At 44.2% G+C, this 23,343-nt stretch overlaps 1 protein-coding gene across 9 annotated transcripts in view; it reads right to left on the bottom strand.

Annotated features, from left to right (window-relative positions):
* Positions 1 to 16,699, bottom strand: part of NFIA (nuclear factor I A) — a 295,079-nt gene extending 278,380 nt beyond the window's left edge. For 3 of the 9 annotated variants that reach the window (XM_088522442.1, XM_088522454.1, XM_088522441.1), the window contains exon 1: positions 16,202 to 16,699. In XM_088522442.1, the coding sequence (XP_088378568.1) occupies positions 16,202 to 16,297 (96 nt within the window). In that variant the 5' untranslated portion in view covers positions 16,298 to 16,699. The remainder of the gene's footprint in view (positions 1 to 16,201) is intronic. The other 6 variants (XM_088522443.1, XM_088522440.1, XM_088522444.1 and 3 more) reach the window with 5 other exon arrangements.
* Positions 16,700 to 23,343: the final 6,644 nt, after the last annotated feature.

Genomic DNA, 23,343 nt, shown 5'->3' on the forward strand with positions numbered 1-23,343 from the left:
CAAACCAACTGCCTGTGGAGTCTGCCAAGGAGCCAGATGCTCCTGCTTAAAAATATCCTCCGCTGCCGTGGCATCTGCATTTTCTGCCCGCCACCGAAACAGGGGGAAACGGGAGAGCAGGATGGGAGTCGAGGTTGCAGGGGGAGCAACTAATAATATTTTCATCATTTTAGGTCTGAGGACTTTTCATGATTCATTTGCAGTTTGTCACCACGTCAGCAGAGAGCAAAACAGAGCTCTGGAGAGCCCCAGGCACAGGCTGGGAAGGGAGCAGAGACGGAGCCGCCGGGCCGCAGGGAAGGAGGGCCGGGAAGGGGCCCGTGTCTCCACGCTGCACAGACGCAGAGGCTTCACACATCCTCGCCCCAGACACGGGGCCAATGCGGGTGCGGGCTCTTTGTCACTGCAGCTGTTATTAAAGCCATTAAATAAACATCTATTTTGAAACTTTATAGAATTCCATAGGAAAGGGCCGGGCAAGAGCACAGTTGCAAAAGAGCTAAACTGCAGTCTTAGTTGCAGGAAGAGCTGCAGGGCTGGAGCTCTGGTTTCCTCCTGACTTCCCGGTGTTCACCCTCTCTTGCACAGAGATTTCCAAAGAAGATCAGAAATCAAATTGCCAAACATTTGTGTTTATGCTCTTGGCTCCCTGTGCAGGGTCAGGAACCCCTGGGGTCTCTCGCGTGTCTCTGGACAGGGTTATGGACTGGGAAGCTTTGGGGACAGCTCAGACGGCCAAAGCTCAAAACAAGAAACCTGGTGTAAAAGGGGAGACAAATCAGAAACGGTCGCTGCCTTGGAAAGAGGAATCGTGCTGGAAGCCAAACAGCACGGCAGCAAAACCAGGGCCCGACTCCAAGCTCCTCGAGAGGAGCACTAGGACGTGGGGCCATTGGATGCGTTTCACCGCCGTGGTGCTGCGGGCCGGGAGGCTTTGGCCACGGGCAGCGCTTGCTCCCAGCACGCGGGGAAGCCCTGAGCTCCCGTCGGCTGCATCCTGGGCGCTGGAAGCTGCGCTGCACCCCCGGGTGCCACCCGCAGCAGCGAGACACGGGCCCAGTAAAGAACCACGCGGTGAGAGCCCGCCGGGGAGGCGGGAGCTCGTCTGGGAGCGGTGCCGGGGCTGAGCGCGGCGCGGGAGCCGGCACCGAGACCATCCGAATCCTGTGTCTGCATAAACTGACTGATAGCAAGGAGCTTCTAGTCCCCCTCATGGCACACACAAATGTCTGTTAAAGACATAAATATTTAAAAACAACAGCTAGACTAAGAGGGTTAGCTTTCATTTCATCTAATTTGGCAAGCATTAGATACACCCACCAGAAATCATTTTATTTTGTGTAATTTAATAGCAAATCTATTGTAGCATTGCAGTTTCTGACATACCGAAACAAATCAATGTGGACTTTTTTAAAGTTCACAATTAATATAAGGCTGTATTTCAAATGTTAGATGGAAATCAAGGAAGATTAAAACATTTCTGTGGTTTTCGCTTGTTTTCATCCTCTGCCGCAATTTTTATTTGCTTCCACATTACATGGAGACTTTGATCCTTGTTCAAATACCGCTGATTTTTTACTTCCCTCCTGTTTGATCTGACTCTCAGGTGAGAAATATTGGCAAAACTTGTTAGAATTACACCTGCCAGTTGTAGCATAGAGGAGAGCTCATAGAGGGGCTCTATGAACTGCACCACGCGTGCCCTTTGGGTCCTGACACATCAGAATAATATTCCCACAGAAATCAATCTGAGATTTTAATTTATTAAGCCCTCTCTCTTTTTTTCGCCCTTCCTTAAAGGGCTAGATGGAGATGCAGAGGAAGGAGAGAGCTAACATTAAATAACAGGGGGTGAGACTGGTCGCGGATGACCTTCACGAGATGGGGGTTGCAATTTTGAATGGATTAGAGGAAACTAATGTTGGCTTTGAAATAAGCTTTTGGATAAGGCTCGGAAAACTCTAATCATTACAAATCCGTTGCTTAAGAGAACAATTCTGCAGAGCACACTGCAGCTTTAAACATACACGTCTCATTTCTTTCCTCCTCTCAACAAGCTTATTTTGCTTCCGCTTACTCTAGTTTCCTTATAGGAGCCCAGTGACTGCTTTTATTTTCTGCCCTGCCTTTACATTTAAGGGAGCCCATTGTGTGGGGGACCACGCTGCCCTTACAGTGCCTTTTGCATGGAGTTTAGGACTCATAGAGTTAATAGGCTGGGGAAGAGAGAGCGAAAAAAAAACCCACTTGCATTAAGCCTGAAGCCTGTCACCTTTTCTTGGCAATTACACTGCTAATGGCTGGGTCCCAAGCAAAGTGGCAAAGAATATCTCTTCTCACGTTCCCAACTCACAGTGCATTCCCAAATACCAGATGGTGTTTTTGGAATCCATTTCACTATGTTTGATATGACAATACTTTTGTATAATGTTAAATTATATATAACGATTTCAAATAGCCGATATCAGAACAAGGCAAGAAATGGAATATTAGACGCAAGGAGGAAAGAGAGAAACTGAAGACTGGCGGTTCTCATCTCCTCCTATTGTATCTCGTGTCTCTCAGATTTTTCTGTAATTTGAACAAAAGAGGAAATAAACGTGGTTCAACAGACTAGCTCTCGCAATGATACCATACAGAACTCGTGTTGTTTCCCTCCTAGATTTTGGTGTACATCTTAGGAAGGCTGCCAGCTCTACAGGAGGCATGTGCAGGATCATAAATAGTGCAGAAAAAGAAGGAAAAAAGGAAAGGGAAAAAGCAGGCATGAATAATCAAGTTCCAACATTTTCTTTACAGACTTTTTTTTTTTTTTTAAGGCTTGGGAAAAATCAAGGCCAGCAGAAATTCGGCAGGGTGAGTTGGTTTCCCTCCACCGGCTTCAGTGGAGCGGTGCCAGGTGCCAGGAGCTAAGCATTTGGCCCGGGATATTTAGATGGAAGTAACTTGGATCCATGCAATAAGTCCGCTATACATCTCATTGAGGGTGAATCCAATCTCACTTGCACCAAGTGAGTTACTCCAGTTTCATGCTAACGCCAATGGATTTACAGGAATTGGAAAATACCTACTGGAATCAGGCCTGTGGATTTAGCTTTGATCCAGTTCCTCACATGTCCCAACACAGTATCAAGCTCCTTGGCTGTTCCTCGGAATGCCACCAGGACTTCAGCACTAAGAGGGACAAGGGCTTTTGGCCCGTTGCACATTTTACAAGCATTTTCAGCAAAAAAGGGCACTGTTGAGGAAAAAAAGCACCAGCATCACTTTGATATCCCAGAGATGCTGCTTTCATTATCAGAATCCCATAAGTTCAACACTCATTAATTTAATGATTTCGAAGATGAGATTATGTATTTATTGTAACTAGCAACTTTGTTTTCTGCCACCGCAGTTGCAGCTCAAAGCACATTTTAACAACCAACAACCTTTCAGGATAAATGCTTACTCAAAACAAACACAAAACCATTTCCCAAGCTTATCTATACCATGAACGTTGAAACCGTAAGGACACAACTTCAGAAAAAATTGTCCAGCTGAACCATTTCTTTTCCTGCATATGCTAAAAACTGTGGAGCACATAGTTCCAGGGGAGGTTTCACATGGCCTTGCACAAGTGACTTAACCACGCCACTCCTTACTTTTTACACAGCAAAATAATGATTTTCCCTCTCGATTACTTACACAGCTAGCACACAGCAAAGATTACCAAGCCCTAAAAGGATCATACAGATCCAGTGACTACTACATAATTAACAATAACTTGTAGTAATGCAATTTAAGAGTCTTTTTAATGGGCAGGGATGGCAGAATGTATAGGCCATCTTTCTTTGTCATCCTAGAAAAGGGGCCCCATGCGGAGCTGCTGGTTGCTGAGTGATGCTTTGTAGTCCGTAGCAGACAGTTGCGCAGTACCAGCTGCATTGGCAGGTAGCCGACGCGCACGGCGCTGGCTGCCAAGCCACGCTACACAAAGGCAGCAGTGCCACAGAGAAAGGGACCTTTGCATGCAGGGACCTCTGACCCCGGAGCCAGCATGGATCCCATATTCATCAATTCCAGACAATTGCATCTTTCATTCCACCACAAACTATGATTAGAAAGGGCCCGTTTGTGGTAGTGATTGTTAGTTTACAGTTCCCAGAGATTGGATTATTTAATCTTTAGTTCTGTTGGCAGCAATATTTTCCCTAACCTTTTGTAACGGCATGCCAGTGATAATCTAACATATGTATATAGGGAGATACACACATGCGCGCAGGCACCTCCTACCAAAATTGCTCAAATAGATGAAGATGCAGAGGAAAGGAAAAATGCACAGTGCTCCGAATTCACTTTGGGTTGCAAATACTGAGCTAACGCAGATTTTCAGAAAACAGCCCGGAAGCCGCGCTGCACTCAGCGTGCCACTGAGTTCACCTTCTGGCCACAAACTTTCCTAGAGTTCTTCAGTTTTAACAGCAGAGCTTTGGGTTTAGCAAATCTAAGCGCATCAGATGCATTACCTTCAGACAGCAGTAGCTTCCACCGCAGGATTTTAATTCCAGGTTTTCCTACTACTTTTTAATATTTCAAGCAATATTGACAGCTTGCACTATGTGCAGAACCAGGGGGAATACCAGGCAAACAGTGGATAGACTCCTGGGAAAACAGCCGTTGACAGGGTGAGGGGGGACGGACGGATGGGCAATGCACAGAATGAAAGCAGCAGGGAGGCGGCTGGACCTGGTTCCTGCTCTGCCGTGTGCTTAACTTTGAGTCCTGCAGAGCCCCCGGCCGAGCCCACAGGGTGCTCGTGCCTGGCAGCATGTGCAAGAATGAGGCCTGAGCAAGTGGGTCTTCAACAACAGCAAGCGCAGCCCAAACCGCCCCCGGTGCCTCCCTGCGCGGGACGGCGAGCCGCGGCACCGCCACCGAGCCAGCGAGAACGCGGCGCCTCTCGGGAACCAGCTCCCAGTGCCGCGGCCTCCACGGCTAAAGGGCAAAAACTCCCTCCGAAACACACGAAGAACTAACATTTGCAGGAAGTGGAAGAAGGTGGAAAGAGAAGGAAAAATAAACTGGTCTGTAAAACTTTCACGAAAATCTTTTTTTTGGGGCAGGGGGATCTGGTCCTGCAACCTCTCCTCAGAGATGGCAGTGCAAAGGAAGAAGCACCTGAAGAGCAGCCGTCCCGCACTGCCCCTGACTTCTGGCTCGCATGCAAGACCGTCTGTTCTTTATTTTCACTCCGTATGAAGCTAATGGAATTTGCAGTTGATTAACCTCAAATCTGGAGTAATGATCCAGCCTGGGACCGCAGCTGGCAGTGCTGTGGCTATTTGTACTTCTTAACTGAGTAAGACAGCAACAAGTAAAACAGCACAAAGGTAAAGATCTCCGTTAGATGAGTAAATGTCAGAGGTGCATTGAAGGAGCTGAGAGCACGGCAGGAAAGCACAACCCGTGCTGCAAAGAGCACCCACTCCAAGGAAAATTTATCACAGGGTACTATAAAAAAAAGTGTGTCGCTGCACTTAGTCAATCTTATTCCACAGGGGATAACTCAAACACAAGATTCCCTCTTTTTGCACACCAGAACCCTGCGTTAGAAACAGGTCAGTCATTGAGAAACATCAACATTTTCTGCAGAAAACTTAGGAGAGAAAGTGTTCGAAAACTTCTCCAGAACTTCCATTTGTGTGAGGAAAAGAAAAGTCTTCACCGGATCAACACCGGAAAACAGAGGTCACGGAATAGCACTACACTATGTTATTTGTATTTATTTATCTGCACATATTTATTATTCTGCCTCGAATATGAAAAAAGGCAGCTGAATCACTGCAGATAAAATAAACACCACCAGCAAGCAATTCAAATACTTTCTCCCAATAGATTTCTTTCTGGTTTTCCCTTCCTGATTGTTCAAAGCTTCAATGAACAGAATTGCACAAACGTGCATCAAGCCTCAGAACTAATGTAGTTTAGCGAGTGCTTCACACGTCTCCGTTTACTGAACAATGTTACTTTCAAATCATGACAACATTCTTCCTTCCTTGCCTCATGACTAATACAGTGTTTTTCAAGCCATTCATCTTCAGACATTTCAGATCTTTATGAAGCTCTTGCCCGGTTTTACCACCTGGTCTAGTTAAAATCAAACGGAGAAAGTTCCTTCCACCAACGTGACTCCCCCGGTGCAGGAAAAGGCATCGGGCTGCTTCTCTGCAAAAGTAGTCGAGGAAAAGAGGCTTCCTCGAGGAGACGGATGCCACGAAGAGGACGCTCGGACAAGCTGCACTCGGTTTGCACTCGGGTGCCGCTCTTTGGGTGAACAAATCCTAACGCGATGCAATGAAAACGAAAATTATTCTATCTGAGAAAGATCGTGCTTTTCATCCTATGCAAGGCTCACCAAATTAGCGACTATCAGTGGACTTTACTAACACTACATTACTGTCTGGATTTTATTTATATATCGTGCATGTAAATATACATGTGCACACACACACACACGCACACACTGTGTGTACTATATGTCAACAACTAATCAAAAATTGTTTGCCCACAAGCATATGTGAAAAATTCATCTAAAAAATTGTACATTTAATTTTTAATGAAAAGCCGGTAATCCGCTGAGTTTACCATACTCCCACTTAATACGGAAGAGCGGGATGCAAAATCCTGGGAAGACGCAGACATCTCTTTTGCCATGCACGGTGTAAGTGTACGTGGCACTTCAGGCTTCCTCAGTCCAGTGTTATTATATTATTATCTTGATTTGGAGAGCGAGAATTCAGTGATTAATCAGCAAACATTGCTTTTACTTGTGTTCCGATTGAAGCAGCATATGCTCTATGAGCAACCCATAGTGTTTGGCTTAAAGGCAAATAAAAAACAGCAATAAATAAACAGTAAAAGCAGAGACTGCTGGTGGATGGAAAGACTGCACAACATATTAGGTCCTTAGCTTCTTCAATTCTGCAAAAGCTCTTGTAAGTAACTCTTTTGTATAAAATAATGTATTACAGTCAGGGCATCTTTCTTTAATCTTGAAAATCCATTAATTGACATCCAACACCCTTTCTGAGGTAGAAAAGTTTTATTACTCCACTCTACAGATAGGGAAAGCAGGACAGAAGGAGACTGGAGTGAGGGGTCTGGCAGCTCGTGCAGAACCCGAGGCCCACGCAGCGCCGGCCTCCCCGCAGGAGCGCGCACAGAACGAGGCACCTGCGTTGTGCAGGTGCAGACACCTGCGGAGCCCAAACGCCACCGCGCTCACGTGCAGCAAACGCGCCGGGAGAAGGCATCTGCGAGCAGGAACACACGCACGGCAGGGCAGGTGTCTGATTATTTCAGTCCTAAGTACTTGAACAGATGTTGGCACCAAACCGAAATTGTCACCACCCTCAAAACTCAGCAGCTCTGTCATTCTACCCCTAACAGTCTGTTTATTCCTCATCTTCCAGGAGGCTTCCTCGCACTGCATATGTTTTTCCAGGTACAACTTTCAGTGACTTCACCTCCAATCCCTTTTCTCATCTCAAGGAAAACTAAAAATTCCCAGCCCACTGATCTGTTCTTGGGCAGCCAAACATCTCAAGCAGCATCAGTTGCACTGCTGTCCATGGGTGAGGGCTCAGGCTTCTTCTACTCAGCCACTGTTATCATCTTATGGCTCTTCGGCTTCCTGCTATGAAGTTGCCTCAGCGTACAAAGGTTTGGGCAATGCTCCTCTAATCTGCAATTCAAACCATGCCTTGTGCATTTAAGGAAAGGAAAATTAACCCAAGTTATTTGTCTGTGCGGTGGCCCAGTTACTGGAGGACTGCAGCAGTTGCTAGTCCATATGAATGGGATTTTAAGTAAAGAAAAAGAAACAACTCCAAAGAGAGGTTTGAAGGACAGAGAACTAAAGATGAGTCACTGCCTTTACCCAGGTGTGAACACTCAGCTACTCTTCTTCAAAGTGCCTCAAAAAGGCTTTGCATATCAAATCCTGCCTTCCTCCCTCCCTGCAGCAGCTCTGCTGCATTCCCATGCTTTGGCAAACCTTCTTCTCTCGGTTCTTCGGACTTACTCATTGCCGGCCAGGAGTCAGGCTTTCCCCACTATGGAAATCCCACTATTTTAGGCCTAAGTCCTCCTCCTCCAAGCCCACACACCGTTATGGAAGGCATTTCCCTATTTCTCCATAGCGTAATCCCAGAAAACTTCAATATGAATGAAGAGAATGGCTGTCCACACAAAAGCAGTAAGGATCTAAACACAGTGGCTATAGAGAGCCAGAGATCTTTGGGGATTTTTAACAACTCTACATGTCTCTGTAGTATAAAAGTTATATGCTGAAAAAATAGGTGAGATGATCAAAATCTACAGGAAAGTTGTTGTCTTCTGGTAAATTGTTTAAGAAATAGTTATGGGTTTTGAACATGAGGGGATTCCTTGGGTGTGATGCCTCACCAAGCAGTTTCTTTCATTGCACATGGCAGACAGACAGCACAATCTTTCCAGGCTCATTTTCTTAGGAAATGAAGATAAAAGGAGAGGAAGCAACAAGTCCTGTTGCAATGCATACATGTATGGCAGTTTATATAAACTGCAAGGCCTTAGTAGCAGCAGTTTGTGAGTAAATTGAGTTTTACTAGTGCCTGCTTACAGCGCTTGAAAACTTGTTCTGTTGCTGGTCTAAAAACTTTGGTGATTCACCTTTAAGTTGCTGCCCTAAATAGCCCAAGATTTACATACTTTTCTTAACCTATCCTTGCAGATGGCAGTGCAAGAGAAAATTTCTAGTTAAAAAAAACACTAGTGGCAAACAGAAGTGCACACACCTGCTGTTGCTCTCTGGTCCTGAGAGTAAACATAAAAGCAAGCTGAATGAGCCATCAAATAGGGCAGTTTTTCTTCTCTCACATAGAACATAAAAAGTTAATTTGGGTCACATTTGGAATCCTCTTCACACTTGCACAAACCATAAGGCCATGCTCTACTTTCAGTTTCCACTGCACCAGGAAGGATGATGCTTTCTGAAAGGCAGCATATTTCTGTGCAGAATCTGGTCCAATTTCTCCAGCTCAGCTGAATTCTGGATTAAGAAAAACAAACAAACAAAAACCTTTCCTCTAATTTCCTCAGTAAACCTCTGCCTGTGACCACGTACAGCCTGTGCCTTTTGAGTCGGTGGTGTTTAAAGCGGGGAAGTCAAGCACTGCTCTCAATTTCTGCTTTGCTCCTACTGACAACCTCAATCCACGTCCGCAGTTCCAATCGGGCTGTGAAATTAATAGGGCTGTTTGTGTACATCAAGGGCAGCGTGTGCTCCTTCGAAAGCAAGGGCACTGCAATTACTGGTAGTAAAAGTCTACGAGCTTCTAGTGCCATCTGTACCATCCAACACTCCCACCCATATCTAGTTGTATTGCTAACTTTACGTTTCACAGCCTTCTGAAAAAAAAAAAAAAGAAAAAACAAAACAAGAAAACCCAAAGAACAACAGATATGCTAGTACAGGCAAAATATTTTGCATCTCACTGCTTTAGTCAATACAGCTATTTCCTCTGCTATAGTAATGTCAGCTTGCTGAAAACTGCTGTTCAGAGTCTCTTACATGGGGAATGGATGAGTTGGTCTTTCTTACGGGGGATATAGAGGATGGTGCCTGTGCAGAAGAGGGGCTGCAGGCCGGGGTGGTGCTGGCGCCAGAGGTGGGTCGGGCAGCCCTGCTCAACGGGGCTCGGAGGGCTCTGGGACGTCCCGGGCCTGCAGCTTTGTGCTCGCCTGGGCCAGCTGGGTGCACACGTGCTTGTCGAGCGAGGAGCTGCGGCATTTCACGTGCTCTGTATCTGACACCGGGCCTGTCCTGCCCTGCTTGCCTAAGAGATGCTCCTAGGGAAATCAGTGGCGATGGCAACCGGTCAAAGGTATTACCGAAGGAAATCATGGTTTTAGAAACCAACAAACAACAAACAAAATCATCAACAACAACAAAATCCCAACGCGATTCATCCTAAAATCCTCTTTGGATACTATCAGTGCCAGTGGCTGCATTTTGTGGAGCAGAGCGCTGGGGGGCAAGCAGATCGTGCTCCTGGCAGGGCTCCGAGAGCATTTCCACACTGGGATTAAAGCTCGGGGAGCCTCTCGACACACCACAGACGTTAGCTACCTTTTCCCCTTCCTTTTTCCCTGCAGAGAAAGCAGATATTTTCCTCCTTACCTACAAAAAGTTTCAGAATGTTTTGTCCTTATGGGAACCATGTGGAATGGAGCGGCAAAACCTTCCAGGATATTCTTTATTTCCACCTCCATCTCCTGCTACCCCCGGTATCGGTGACGGTCTTGCCTGATGCACTGGGATCATGATGCTGGACATCATCGCACGTATCCCACCAGTTTAGATATCCCGTCCCAGTGCTTAAACTGAGGTACATGATTAGTGTCACGGCCCTCGGACTCAGACCACGTGTCAGACCTTTTGGGCAGTGTATGTTTTAGCTTCTTCTCTTCTGGTGGTCTCCTGTCCACCACCGCATCAGCACTTCCAGATCCCTGCTCAGAGCTGATCACAGCGAGCGTGCAAGGCTAAGAGGATTGGGAATGGTGAGCGGGGGCACAGAGGAGCCTCAGGGTGAGGATGACTCAGTCCTGAGCTCCCTCTGCCGCTGCAGGACAGGTCTCCTCCTCCAACCGTCACTTTCTTTCCTCAAGACTCCCCAAGGGAGGGCTGCTATGAGCTCAGGGGACAGTTTATGGGCACCAATGGGGAGAAGGAAGCGGCCCCGGAGGACGGCCAGCAGCGCTCTCCTTGGTGGTGAGAGCGCGGTGCGACATGCGCTCCGAGCCCTTCCCGGCTCGCATGGAGCATCCGGAGCCGCCGCCCGTGTCCCTGTCCCACTGGGTGCCGGGTGCAGCAAACCCGAGCGCTCTCGAGCGCGGAGGGCCGCACAAGGGTTAACCGATGCCTGCTCCTCTTACCCGCTGATGTCATTTCCCGCCCCCTCCCCGAAAGTATCTGTTGCTTGGTTGTTTACGTAATGAACTTAATTTAAAATATAGATTATAAGCCTACAGAGTTGGAGAGGGAGTGAAGTCGCATATCCAAAGACCTTTATCCAAATTTAAGCTGAACCGACAGCATTTCAGTTTACTGGTCTGTGGCCATGAACTACCTATTTTTAGACTTTCATAGAAAAATAAAATTAAGAAAACAGAAGTAGCAATACATTGTAGGAATTGTCTCATTGAGTTTATAATCCCGAGTAAGTTACACAGTACTGATAAGCAAAGGAAGTTCAACCAGACAGTTTAATCCTCCAATTTCCTGTCTTCTAATCAGCCACTGACTCCTCTGGCTTTAAATTAGAACCATTCGTGGCGATATTCAGGACAGGTGAAGGAAAAGGAACAGAAAAGCACCAGGACAAATCCTTGCAGGCAGGAGGAGGATGCGTACGGAAAAGCAGGATGCTATTTAGTGCGTGCCATGCTGCGCGGCACCCATGTGCCCAGCCTACACACGGAGCACGGCAGCTCTGGTGGGGAAGGAAGAGTTTCAATAACAACATTTCTGCGGCAGCTGAGCAGTATTTGAACACCCGTCGTTGCTCCATAAAACTAAGAAAATCCATGTGGAGATATTACTTTGTTCACACTTTGGTATTTTTATAAGGGCAGGTCAAGGATAATTATAAATACAGGTATGTTTTCTGATACACTGTAAATGATAAGGAGGAAGCACAGCTCGGCAGAGCCCTGCACAGCCCAGCAGCATGTGGGGATTACCACGTACACGAGATGAGAACACATGTACAGCCACACATACACAGACATGCTCACGGACTGAAATAAGAAATACTAATTTGGGAGTTTCATGCTTTCAGATTTTCGAATGTCAATAGCAACAGGCAGCTTCCCATATGATGAAATTAAATAAAATGTTTATTAAATGCACCACCACTTTTAATCTCAGTTGCAGTGAGATTTATATTGAGAATGCTATTAATTTTTAATTGAGCAAATGCTACTAGCACTTTGAAATTTTCATTTTTCCGACAGCGGAAATTACCTGAGCTATTCCAGCTATCCCTTTGAAAACACGGAGTGCGGAGGCATGAAACAAGAGTTTTTACCGACAGCTTCAGAACAAACTGATGTTAGTTTAAAAGCATCTAAAGGAACAAAATGAACATATCAAGTCTAATCCTAGCATCTTTACTAAATGATCGCTTCACTGATGGCACCTAAAGAAAAAAAGGGTGTATCCACTGAAATGTGGATTGGTAGCAAAGAATAAAAAAAGAAAAGAATTATTTTGGAAAATGACTGAAAGATCTGTTTGAACTCTCGCCTTCAGTAAGAGCAGTTTGCATGTCAACTCATACTGGGAGGCATTTGAAAGGGCTTCTTATTTATTAATGAAGCTTTTTCTCTTCAGATATTTTGCAATGGAAAACAGTTTGGGTTTCAAAACTGTTTGGAGTGAGATCCGCAAATTCTGGGTCCAAGTTTGTTCTCAGGCTCAGGTAGGTAAATCTGGACTCGCTCCACCTCTCTTACTGGCTGATGCCAGTGTAAACGGGAGCAGAATTTGGCCCAGGGTCTTTATTTTTGTGTTGCCATTGAGCATTTTTCTCCAATATCTACTTTTACTATGCATATATTTCAACAATCTGACGCAAAGGAATTTTGTAGACAATCCCTTATTAATCATATATAATAATCACATCATATTGGCTTGCTAGAGCAAATAATCAAAAAAATAATCAACTTGAAATAAATATTTATAAAAGTAGCCCAGCTGCACATATTTGTTACAAATGCAAGGCAGAGTACTGGAACTTTTGCCTGACTAACCCTTTAGTGTCTCTATGACAGCATCTAATTTAAATAAAAAGTGTCAGTCAGTAACTAAAAAATATGATCATTTTTTCCAGAAAACTAACTATATGGTATCCTCAGGCTGCTCTGCTAACCTATGTTTTTGAACATATAAAAACAGAGAATTCCTTCTTATGTAAATTTGCAGTATTTTGGGGAAGTTTTCAGCTAAAATGTCACATCATGATAAAGCCAAAATAATAACTATTTCTGCACTTACATGTTTGAAGCATGAGAAAAACAGACTGGCTTTCTAAAAGACTCGTTATAAACTGTGGTGACAAATGTAATGACTGTTAAAACGTGCAAATCCTCTGAGTGCTGCAGAAATAGTCCGAAACATTTATAACTGGCTAAGAGAAAGAAAAATAGCATTTTTATTTTGCCGTGACCTTTTGCTATTTTGGCAAGTAAGATAAAATACATTAGCCATTCCATCAGAGAGAAAAACTAGCTGTGATGAGGAAAAATGAATTAAAGAAGCATTAATACAGATTATTCATGAAAGAAAATAAGGTCAAAATTAGACCGCAGCGTTTTCAAGGCACCTTTCAAAACTGCAGGCTGCTCTGCCCCACGACCAAGTCCATTCATTTTCCTAATCATGCGATCGCCCAATCTCCATTATCTCCAGCTCGCCAGCTATAAACACGCTATAGAGTGGCGTGAAAGAGGGAGAGTGTGAGCTTGAGAGACAGAGAGACAGAGAGAAAGAAAGAAAGAAAGAGAGATTACTACACCCAGCCTTTTATAAAGCTGTTTCTTTCATTATAGCAGGTCCTTTCATCAAAATGACACAGAACCTTTAAAATTGGGCATCCTGCTCCCGTAGAGCACACAGCTATAGCTTTAAACTGAGTTAGACCCTGCTCCGGAAATCAAAAGCAACTCGCTCATTTGACACACAAATTGTTTACGATTCATTAAAAAGCAAAATTGCATATCCCAGTGCTGGCAGCTGAGTCCATATGGGTGCGAGGGGCATTCACGCATCTCTTTGTATGCTGGCAGTACCAGCCCGAAGTTTAGCTCTGTGCAGCCGAGATTTTGTGCAGCCACACGATGCATGAGGTAATTTTCAAAGCTTTATTTGTCTTTAAAACCTTAATATCTGCTCCTTAGCTTACCTTTGATTAACTGGATGTGGCAAACATGATGAGATTTGAGGGGTTAAAAAATAATAGCCATCTATTTTCTTGTTTTACATTTCAGACTCATAGACTGTGTAAAATCACTGCTTATTACTCCATCAATAATTGAAACTTTGGATGAAAATTATTTGCAATTAACACATCTATTGTAAGGATCGTGAATTATTCATTTCAGTTAAAAATAACATCTCTATCGTGTAGCACAACTTCTACAGAAAAGGCTACGGGTGGGGGGGTCGTTCTCTTAGAAAATAAATGGTGTGACGTTTAAGTTTAAGGCGAACTTTCTGCAATGTTTAATCTAAACAACAGCATGTGTGGTTATAAAACTGTTTATTTTTAGGCAAGTGCATTACTAAATGTTTCCAGCATTTTTACATATATATTCACAGCACTGAAACATCTGTGAAATACATGTGACTGAAATGAAACTTCCTAGCATACTTTCTAGAGGGGGGGAACAGCGGTCTAATAATGTCTGGGGGTACTTATTAAATAATAAACATGGACACACCTCATCCTGAAAGCAGGCGCGAGGCAAGAAAAGAGGACTGCTAACAAAATACATAAATATAACTTAGAAGAAGGTAAGACCACAGCACGATAGAAAGGGTGCAGCTAAAATCCGACAGTTTAAAACTTTGCAAACGATAACTAAGAATCAATAGACTTATTTACAGGGGTTTAACAAGCTTTAAAAAAAAAAAAAGTCACATGAATAGTCAACAGTTTATGTGCATGCAAATACCCCTTCCCCCTCCAACTTCCCCTGGCAGAAAGTCTAATTGGAAAATCAGTAGTATAAGTAAAGTGGTTAGCCCTGCGCCGTTCCCACTCCCCGAAAGCTGCACGTTACGTTTCACTGGCAACCACTGGGAAACCTCTAATAGACGGTTAAAAAATTAAGAGTTGAGACAAAACAAAACGAAAAAACCCCAAAGCCCAAACACCTTGAAACATAAGCCACATGATCCGCACAATGGCCACCACCACGTTGCAGAATAAAAACCTTCCGGATCTCACTTTTAAAAAGTCTTTCAAGTCCTCGGAGGTCTTAAAATTTCCCAAATGACAACCAAATCGGTGCGGGGCGGCGCGGGGGGAGCCGGCTCGCCGCGGCGGAGCGTACAATGAAACCGATCGCAGCGCGTTTTGTAATTCCACTCGCCGGTCCTTTTTTAACTGATATCTATGTGAAACGAGCGGAGGTTCACGGTCCAGTTAGGAGCGGATAATACAGGCATTGTCCTGGCAGCAAACTTTTCCTCTCGCTGGGAGAATTCACGCTTGCCGCAAGAATAATAATTACAGAAAACTAAAAATGCCCCGCTAACGAATTAATCCCTAACGGACAACACGCTAACGAGGGCAGTAATGACTCGAGGACTCTCCTCTTCACAACGGGACTTGCATCTCCTGCCACAATGGGCTATTGTGCATCCTCCCAACTTTCCCTACCTCGTATAGATTCGGGATGTCAAAGGTTGTCTGGCCCGGCTGACCACGACATGCCAGTTAACTCGTCCTGCGGAGCCCGCTGCAACTTTACGGAAACTTTAATTGCCCCCCAACGCAGCCCGCGCCACGTTACGTGGGATCTGTAACACGCGGCGCCGGCTCCTAATAGAGCCGTAACCTGCTCTAACGCAAGCAGGCGGCGGGAGAAGCCAGGGGGTCTCCGAGGAGAGGCTCTACCTTGCAGGAGCCGCACGTGGCCGTTCGGCCCCGACACGGACGCACCGCCGCAGACTTTAGCTTGGGCTCTACTGCACTTCCCACCTCCCTCGTTAGCAAAGGCTGCCTGGCGAAAGCGCACGCGGACGGACGGACGGACGCTCGCAAGCAGCAGATAAAGTAAAACAAAGTGAGCGTCAGCCGGCTGCCTGCGACGAGCTGCTCCGCACAAGGCTGTTGCAAACTCCTTCTTTGCAGACTTTTTGTTTCTTTTTTTTTCCCCCCCGAAAAAAGCTTCCCCGCGGCCGCCGCCGTGCCCAGCCAGCGTCTGCTGTCGCACGGGGGCCGCGCGTACGCGTGGGGCAAGCGCGAGGCTGCTCCAGCGAGGAGCGTGAAAAAAATCAAATGTTAATTTGATAAATGTGAGGTCTGGGACATTCTGTCAGAGAGGGAGGGAAAGTAGAAAAGGGAGAGAGAAAAAAAAAAAAAAAAAAGCAGCCCTGCTGCCAACTCACCATCCACCAAGTTCTGGCCGAGATGTCGTAGCAGAGCTGCCATTTGATGGAGCCGTCGGAGGTTTTCCCTGCCATTATGCTGTCAGCAAGCTTCATCTGATGCTAACTCACGGGAGATAAGACACCTAATTGAGAAAACATTTGCACTGGCATGTTGGGCAACATGTAGCCCGCTCCATCCCATATGGAATCATGGGTAAAAAAAAAAATCTCCTTGACAATGAACCAATCTCTCGGAGAGCCGGTGGCAAGGTGAAGTGGAGATGAAAAGTCATCTGCTCCCAGCACTGTCTTCTCCTCTCTCCGCTCTCCCCCTCTCCCGCGCTCCCGCTCACTCCCGTTTTTTTTTTTTTTTTTTTTTTAAATAAGAACCCACTGCTCAACATCAAAGCGAGGCGGCCAAAATTAGGGCTTCATCACTCAGATGATTTTGGTGTGCAAGGTTTTTCTTTCCTTTCCCCCTTCTTTTTTTTCCTTCTTTTTTTTTGAAGGAGAATAAAGAGATTTAATAGGACAAAGGCAGGTAGTGGACTGCGGAGGGAGATCGCCACAGGCTATTAGCCTAAAATTTCTGCTTGACAGATGGAACTGCTTAGAGACTATCATGCAATGTTTGGGTTTTTTTTTTTTTTAAGACTTTCAGTCTGATTCAGTATCTGTTTATCGCAGCTACTTTTCTCATATACGTGACCGGGGGAAAAAAAAAAGACAGCAAAAAAAAAAAAAAAAGGAGAAAAAAGGGAGATTGAGTGTTTTTCCTTCTTTTTTTTTTTCTATTTATCTTCCTTTTCTAATTTCTTTTTTAAAAAATATTTTTTAGTATCTGTGGGTGTAATGATTTAGGCAGTGAAAGGCAAAACAAAAGTATGAACTGCTGAAGTTTATTCTGCCTCTCAGAGACAGAAGCTTTCTGAAGGAATCTAACGCTCCCTTTTATTTTTTTTTCTTTTTTTTTTTAATAAGGGAGACATTAAAGTTCCGGCTCTTTGTTCCTTCTTGATTTTAGATATCAGATCTTACTGTTCAAATGAATGACTTCTCATATGAAGGCTCAAAGGGCTAAAGTGCTCCTTAGAACTAAACAATTCCCTTCTTGTCCTTTTTTTTTTAATATAGTTTTGCTACTGCATTTTTAAAACTTGTTTTTTTAATGTTATACTTCTAATATCATTGGGTATTAACTACCCAGGACTCACACAGATTTCCCTCTCCCTCCTGCCAAACTTCCTTGCGCATCAGGGTTCTCCATGTCCCAGACTTACAGGAGGGACCGACGGACAGTTTGGAAGAAGACAACTCCAAGCCAGTTTTGAAAAGTTCGGAAATCCTGCTCATTTCAGTGTTAAAATCCTGCCTCAGAAAATGAAGGACAAGATAATCATATATTTTACCACCTCTGTTTGCCACTGTGTGCTGTGCAAGCCACAACTGTGTTACTTTTCTGGCAGCTGGGTATTACCCCAGTGATGAATGTTTTCCATGTAAATCAGCCCGTTTCATCGCACGCAGTGCCGGGTGCCGGGCTATGAGCAGCACCACCTAATAATAGGGCACTTCAATCCCCGCAGCGGTTCCTTGCCTCAAGTGCTCTAAAAATGAACTTCTGAACTGGCAAGCAGGCTCTTGCCAGGAATATTTCATAGGTCTATTGAACTATGACTGATACAACTCGCACACTCAAAAAAATGCCACTCCGCAAATCTTTTCATTATTGGGACACAAGAGGAAAAATGTATTAAAAATATCCGCTCTATTTTGAACAATATCCATTTCTGTTTGCATCAAAAAGGGGAGCTCGTGGGTGCACAATTCTCCCCTTGAGTGTTTTGTATACTAACAACTGTTTAACTATTTGGCTACAGCAAAATATCAGTGCAGGCTGTGCAGACCACAAAACCGTCATTCAGTGCAGCACAGAAGTGACTTTCATGGAGCTGCAGGAATACCCCTGCGTTTCTGTGATGTGCGACATGATAAGCAAGAGATTCAGGATAAACACAAACTGCTAACATAACGTTCAAGGGTTAGTCTTTGGTTTTGCCCAGGCTTCCACAATATATTCGGACTGTGCAAAAATATGTTTGCGCATGATCTGTGCCACTGCCCAGAGTCCCAAAGCACCTTTTTGGTCTGGGGAGCAGGTAGAGCATCCCTCCTATTTACAGCAAAGAGCCTGGCTAGCACGGCAAGTGTTAAGTTTTAGTCGGAATCCAGGAAAAAAAAAAGGACCCCGTGCCAGGAACTGTGCTCGCAGTGGCCAGCCAAAGTGTTTATCGTTTTCTGTTACTGCAGGTCTGCTAGTGCTACCTGCTCTTTCTCTCGCTTGCTGCCTGAGAAAATCCCTCCAAATAACCATGCAAAATATAAGGTAAAATGATTAAGTAACAACCAGCCTTTGAACTAGTGTCAGATTCAATTTTATGCTGCTCTCTTTGCTCCTGCATCTTAAACCAAACAACTTCCCCTCCCCTTATTATTTATTTAGTATTTTATAGCCAGTTGTGCTGTATGTCTGTCCACCCAAGTTCTGATAAATCACAGTTCATGCCTACATGTCTTTCTATTACCCGATGCAGCTACAGACCCACTGGCAAACTTTGCTTGATTGCTGCATTAACCACTGCTTTGAGGGTACTCACGTCTTCCTCTGCCAATACGTGATTTTACTTTAGAATATTAATTATAAACACTCGGAGTAAATAAATATTTCTTTTTAGCTGAGCACACAGTTTTCAGGTTATGAATGACAGCGGCACGAAAACACTTCCTTCCTGACAGTATGGGAGTTAAGTGCAAAGAAATGATGAGCGCTCTTGGTTACCAGCAGTTTAAATTCAGGACAATTAGGTGCAGTTAACTTGGCCATTGTTCGCTCCAGGCCGGCGATGGTGGGTTCTTACCCGCGGAGCAATTATTCCTTTCATAAGCGGCTGCTGTTAATAGCATTAAAACAAGATTAAATACAACATGTTAAATATTGCAATTATTGTGGAAAATAAAATTATTTGGTGAGCATAATGGGGAGCAAATCAAGCATTTAACATGATCCAGGAAATGCTACTCCAAACAATTGCATTTGTTTTATGCAATTTTTCCCCTTTGATTGCTGACAGATGCCGTTTTGGAAACAAACATCTAAGTAGTTTTCCTTCAATCAGAAAAAAAAAAAAAAACATACACCAGAAAATGCCTACATGTTTTGAATTTAACTTTTGTCAATCAGCATTCTGCACAACACTCCCTGTGAATGGTACGAGGACAAAACGATGCCTTCCAAAGACTAATAAGCCACAAAGATGTTTACTTCTAAACTAGATCTGCTCCGAAGACAGAAAAAGCCTTCGTGCTGCACATTTGTACAGAGGCAGCTGTGAAATAAAAATACGTGCACTGTATGAGCGATATTTCAAATTGGAAATAAGTTAGATGGACGTGTTTGTGGGCTAAAGAAGAGATTTGTTTTCCGACAGCTTTAGGCCTCAAGCAATGAATCGAAGCACTTGCCAGTTGCTTTCTGACTTCCTCCTGGAGAAGTGGCCAACTGTCCAAAAATTATTTGCCCAAATTGCTGAGCGGAGTTACCTGCCGTGGCACGAGGGCCCCCGCCGCCCCTGCCCTCTGCTCTGCACCGCTGAGGTCACGCTGGCTCTCCAGAGCACGGAAGCAGGAAGGCAGGCTAAAAAAGGCTAATAAAGTATATTAATTCGGATGACTATATCAAGCTGGCATTTTACAGCCTACTGGAAACCGAATGCATGAGAGCATTAGAAAAGTTGGCATAGCGGGCAGTTCCTCCAAATGTTGGCTTCTCCTCATCACGCTGGTAAAAGAAGCTCGGCAGAACTGCCTGTAGCTCTCAGTGCTAGACAAATCTTTAGGATGTGAGCATGTTTTACTAGATTATCTGTTAATTGCATGGTATCTATTGCTTATTAACCCTTTTCTAGGGTCTCATTTTTTTCCTATTTCTTCGGTTGCAATTGCTCTTCAACAGACTGCAATAGTGTGATTTTAGGTCTGTTCCTAATTTGGAAGGCATTTTCCTTGGGAAGCCCCAACCAAGACGAGTTACGAAGAGGATTTCCTTATCTCAAGCAGTGACAATTAGTTCAAGCGCCACGTGAGAGCAGGCAGTTGATTTCTGGACCGCCCCTGAACTTATGCAAAGTCGCGGACAACGAGTGTGTGTTCTAGCTTTTGGAAATCCTATAATCCTGCCTTCAATCAAGAGGATCTGCTGTTGCTGAAGGCGTAAACAAGGAGAGAAGCAGTGTGTGATCCCTGCTCCTACACCTCCTAGGGTTCCCGAGCCAAAATGGGCACGATGGTTAAAGCTCTCGCTGGGCACCCAGAGGGACTCGGTGACACCCATGGCTCGGTGACCCGCGCAGAGCCATCCTAGCCTCTCAGCAGGAAAGTTTTCCCCGGACTCTGCGTTTTCTCCCGTAGCTCTCGGTTGGGTGTTTCTGCCAGCTCCCCTCTCACTCCTCTGATTTTCCTCTTGCCATCTGCATCCCCCTTTTGCCTCATCTGAAACAAGCACCGAGCTCCTGTTTCTGACAGAATGATCTGTCAATATGGAGCCACGCTGACATCAGTCGCAGCGCTGTGACTTCATGTCTGAAAGGAGCAGGAGGAGCAGATGAAAGGAGTGAGGAGGAAGGAATGACACACACAAACATTGAAGAAAACTAAATAAAAATTCTTCTCTAAGAATCCAGAATGTAAAGGAACATAAAAATGATTTTAAGTCTAAATACAAGCAACTGTTTCCTAGTGTGCTCTGTAACCAGGCTAACATCTCACCGTGCTCTTCTCCTGAAGCAGGAGCTGCACATTCCTGACTCAAGGTCCAAGGGAGGCCAGTTCAGCCACAGGGAAAAGGCGACCTGGCAACTAACCTGGCAAAGGGGTATCGTGAAGGATGAGGCTCCTACCTGGGAGGAGCCTCCGCACGGAAAGGAGCCCTTCTGCCCCAGAAAAATCTACAAAACCTGACAAAATGACATAGAATTAAAAAAAAAGTATTAACCAAAACCACAAATTCAGTTTTGATGTGGCTGCATCAAAGTTCACATTGCCCCACAAAGACAGGGATACAGAATCTACCCATAAAACAAGCTCACCTGAAAAGCAAGGATGGGATCTCACCTTTTTTTCTTTTTTTTTCTCTTTTTTTTTTCCCTTCCCAGAATGAAATATTATCAAAATTCACTAACCATTACTTCTATTGCCAGCTTTTTTTTTTTTCCCCGTATTAGAATTTAGGAAGACTCGTAAGTCCAGAGTTCCCTTTACCACCCGCAATATTTATTTTAGTTCTGACATTAGAGGGCATCCAGCATATATTGCTTTCCTGCCATCTCTGGAGCCACTGCAAAACTCTAATAAGTAGCTTCGTAACTTGTAGGAGAGGAGCTCAAGAAAACTAAAAGGTTAATATATTCTAACTAGATGTTGGGTATAGAATGTCAGATCTGTCAAATTTCATTACAGTTTGCTGCTCAGTGAAAAAGATTTGATTTCTTTTGCCACTGTCCTACTATGTTCAAGTCACACAGTGCCAGCAGCAACCAGCCAACGACCACAGGCTGGCACGGAGCGGGCCCGAGTGGGAAGCCAGCCGCAAGGACCATCTGTTTCCGATTTCTAGCGAAGCCAAGATGTGCAGTGAAGTGCATTCCATTCACTGAGCCAGCCTCCTCCCTGCTCAAGTTATTAGTGTTACAAGTGAAATTATCTTTTCCAAACAGCGGGGGAGCTATAATCCTTATGGAACAAGACTTTAAAAAAAGGATTTAAAAAAAAGGAAAAAAAAAAAAAAACGACAGAAAGAAATTGGCCCCCCATCCCCACCCCAGCAACATCTTTTGTTAAAGTTGTTGATGACACTGTTTGTAAATTTAATTGCAATGTTCATGGGATTTATAATTTAAAGATTATTTGATTTAGCACTATATCCTCTAAGGCAAGAATGTGTATGCTGGTTCATCGGATCCAATCTAACAAAACAAATGTATATATAGAGAAAGCTTTTTATGAAGAAAGTTAAAAATGACAAGATGAGGATCATTTAAGTCTCTTTAACATTAAGTGACTTGAAAAACATCAAAGGTTGTAAAGTATAATTTAAAGTGAGAACACTTAAGCAAGGCTAATTACATGCTACTTACATTGTTTCAATATGTAATGCATATGTTTAACCTCTAAGGGAGAGGATTGGTCTTGGCACGGTAATTGTGGGGATTTAAGGGTATGCTAAACTGATAACTGCAGAGTGAGCTCTGTCATAGGATATTGGTCTCCTACTGTTACCTAAATGCCAGGTGAAACCAAAGGATTTATTGAAGGGAGGGTGGAAAGGAGGAAAAAAAGACAACACAATGAGGTGAAACTGAGAAGTTTATTTTCAAAGGGGGAAACATTTATCCTTTGACACCATTCCATTCCAGTGACTTTATTTCTAATATACCGTGAGATTAATGATGTGGCTACTGTCACTGTGTCTGATGAACACTGGCAGGGCTGCGGAACAGTTGTTCCCTCTACTATTATTGGACATATTTGTCAATTGGCATATATAAGACAAACTTGTGGCAGCCAACTCCAAACAACCTTATTCACGGGGACAAGATTTTTATTTTTTTACTTCATTCTATATATAATGTAAAGTTGTTTTAAGATTGGCTGATTTAAAAACTTCTTCAAATTAGCAGTTGTTTGACGGTGTTTTCCTATCATGTAATAATCTCAATCTGATTCTTACGCAAAATCAATTACAGGTAATTAGGGAAGTAAATTATCACTATGACACAGATTCCTGACACACCAGAGGCAACTCAATATTTAAGCTTTTGCTGAGTATAATCACAGTCATTCACCATCCTATCCCCAAATGGCTTGTTCGTTCCCAAGTAATATAATCACAAAAGAAAATACAGAATAGCTCATTTCATTAATTTTCCTAATCACTTTTGTTCTGTCTTTACAGAATCAAAACTCCTGCCCTGAATGCCGGATCCCCCCGCACAGGGACTCACTGTTGAGTCACCTGAAAGCTAATTACTCCATCAGCCCTTTCTTTGGGTATGAGCTTTTCTCAGCGCCTTCAGCAAAGCGGCTGAGCACGGACGCGGGTGCTG

Source organism: Tinamus guttatus, unplaced genomic scaffold (genome assembly GCF_059628265.1).
Source record: "Tinamus guttatus ecotype Peru unplaced genomic scaffold, ASM5962826v1 Tinamus_guttatus_pri_ptg000153l, whole genome shotgun sequence".
Taxonomy (NCBI): domain Eukaryota; kingdom Metazoa; phylum Chordata; class Aves; order Tinamiformes; family Tinamidae; genus Tinamus; species Tinamus guttatus.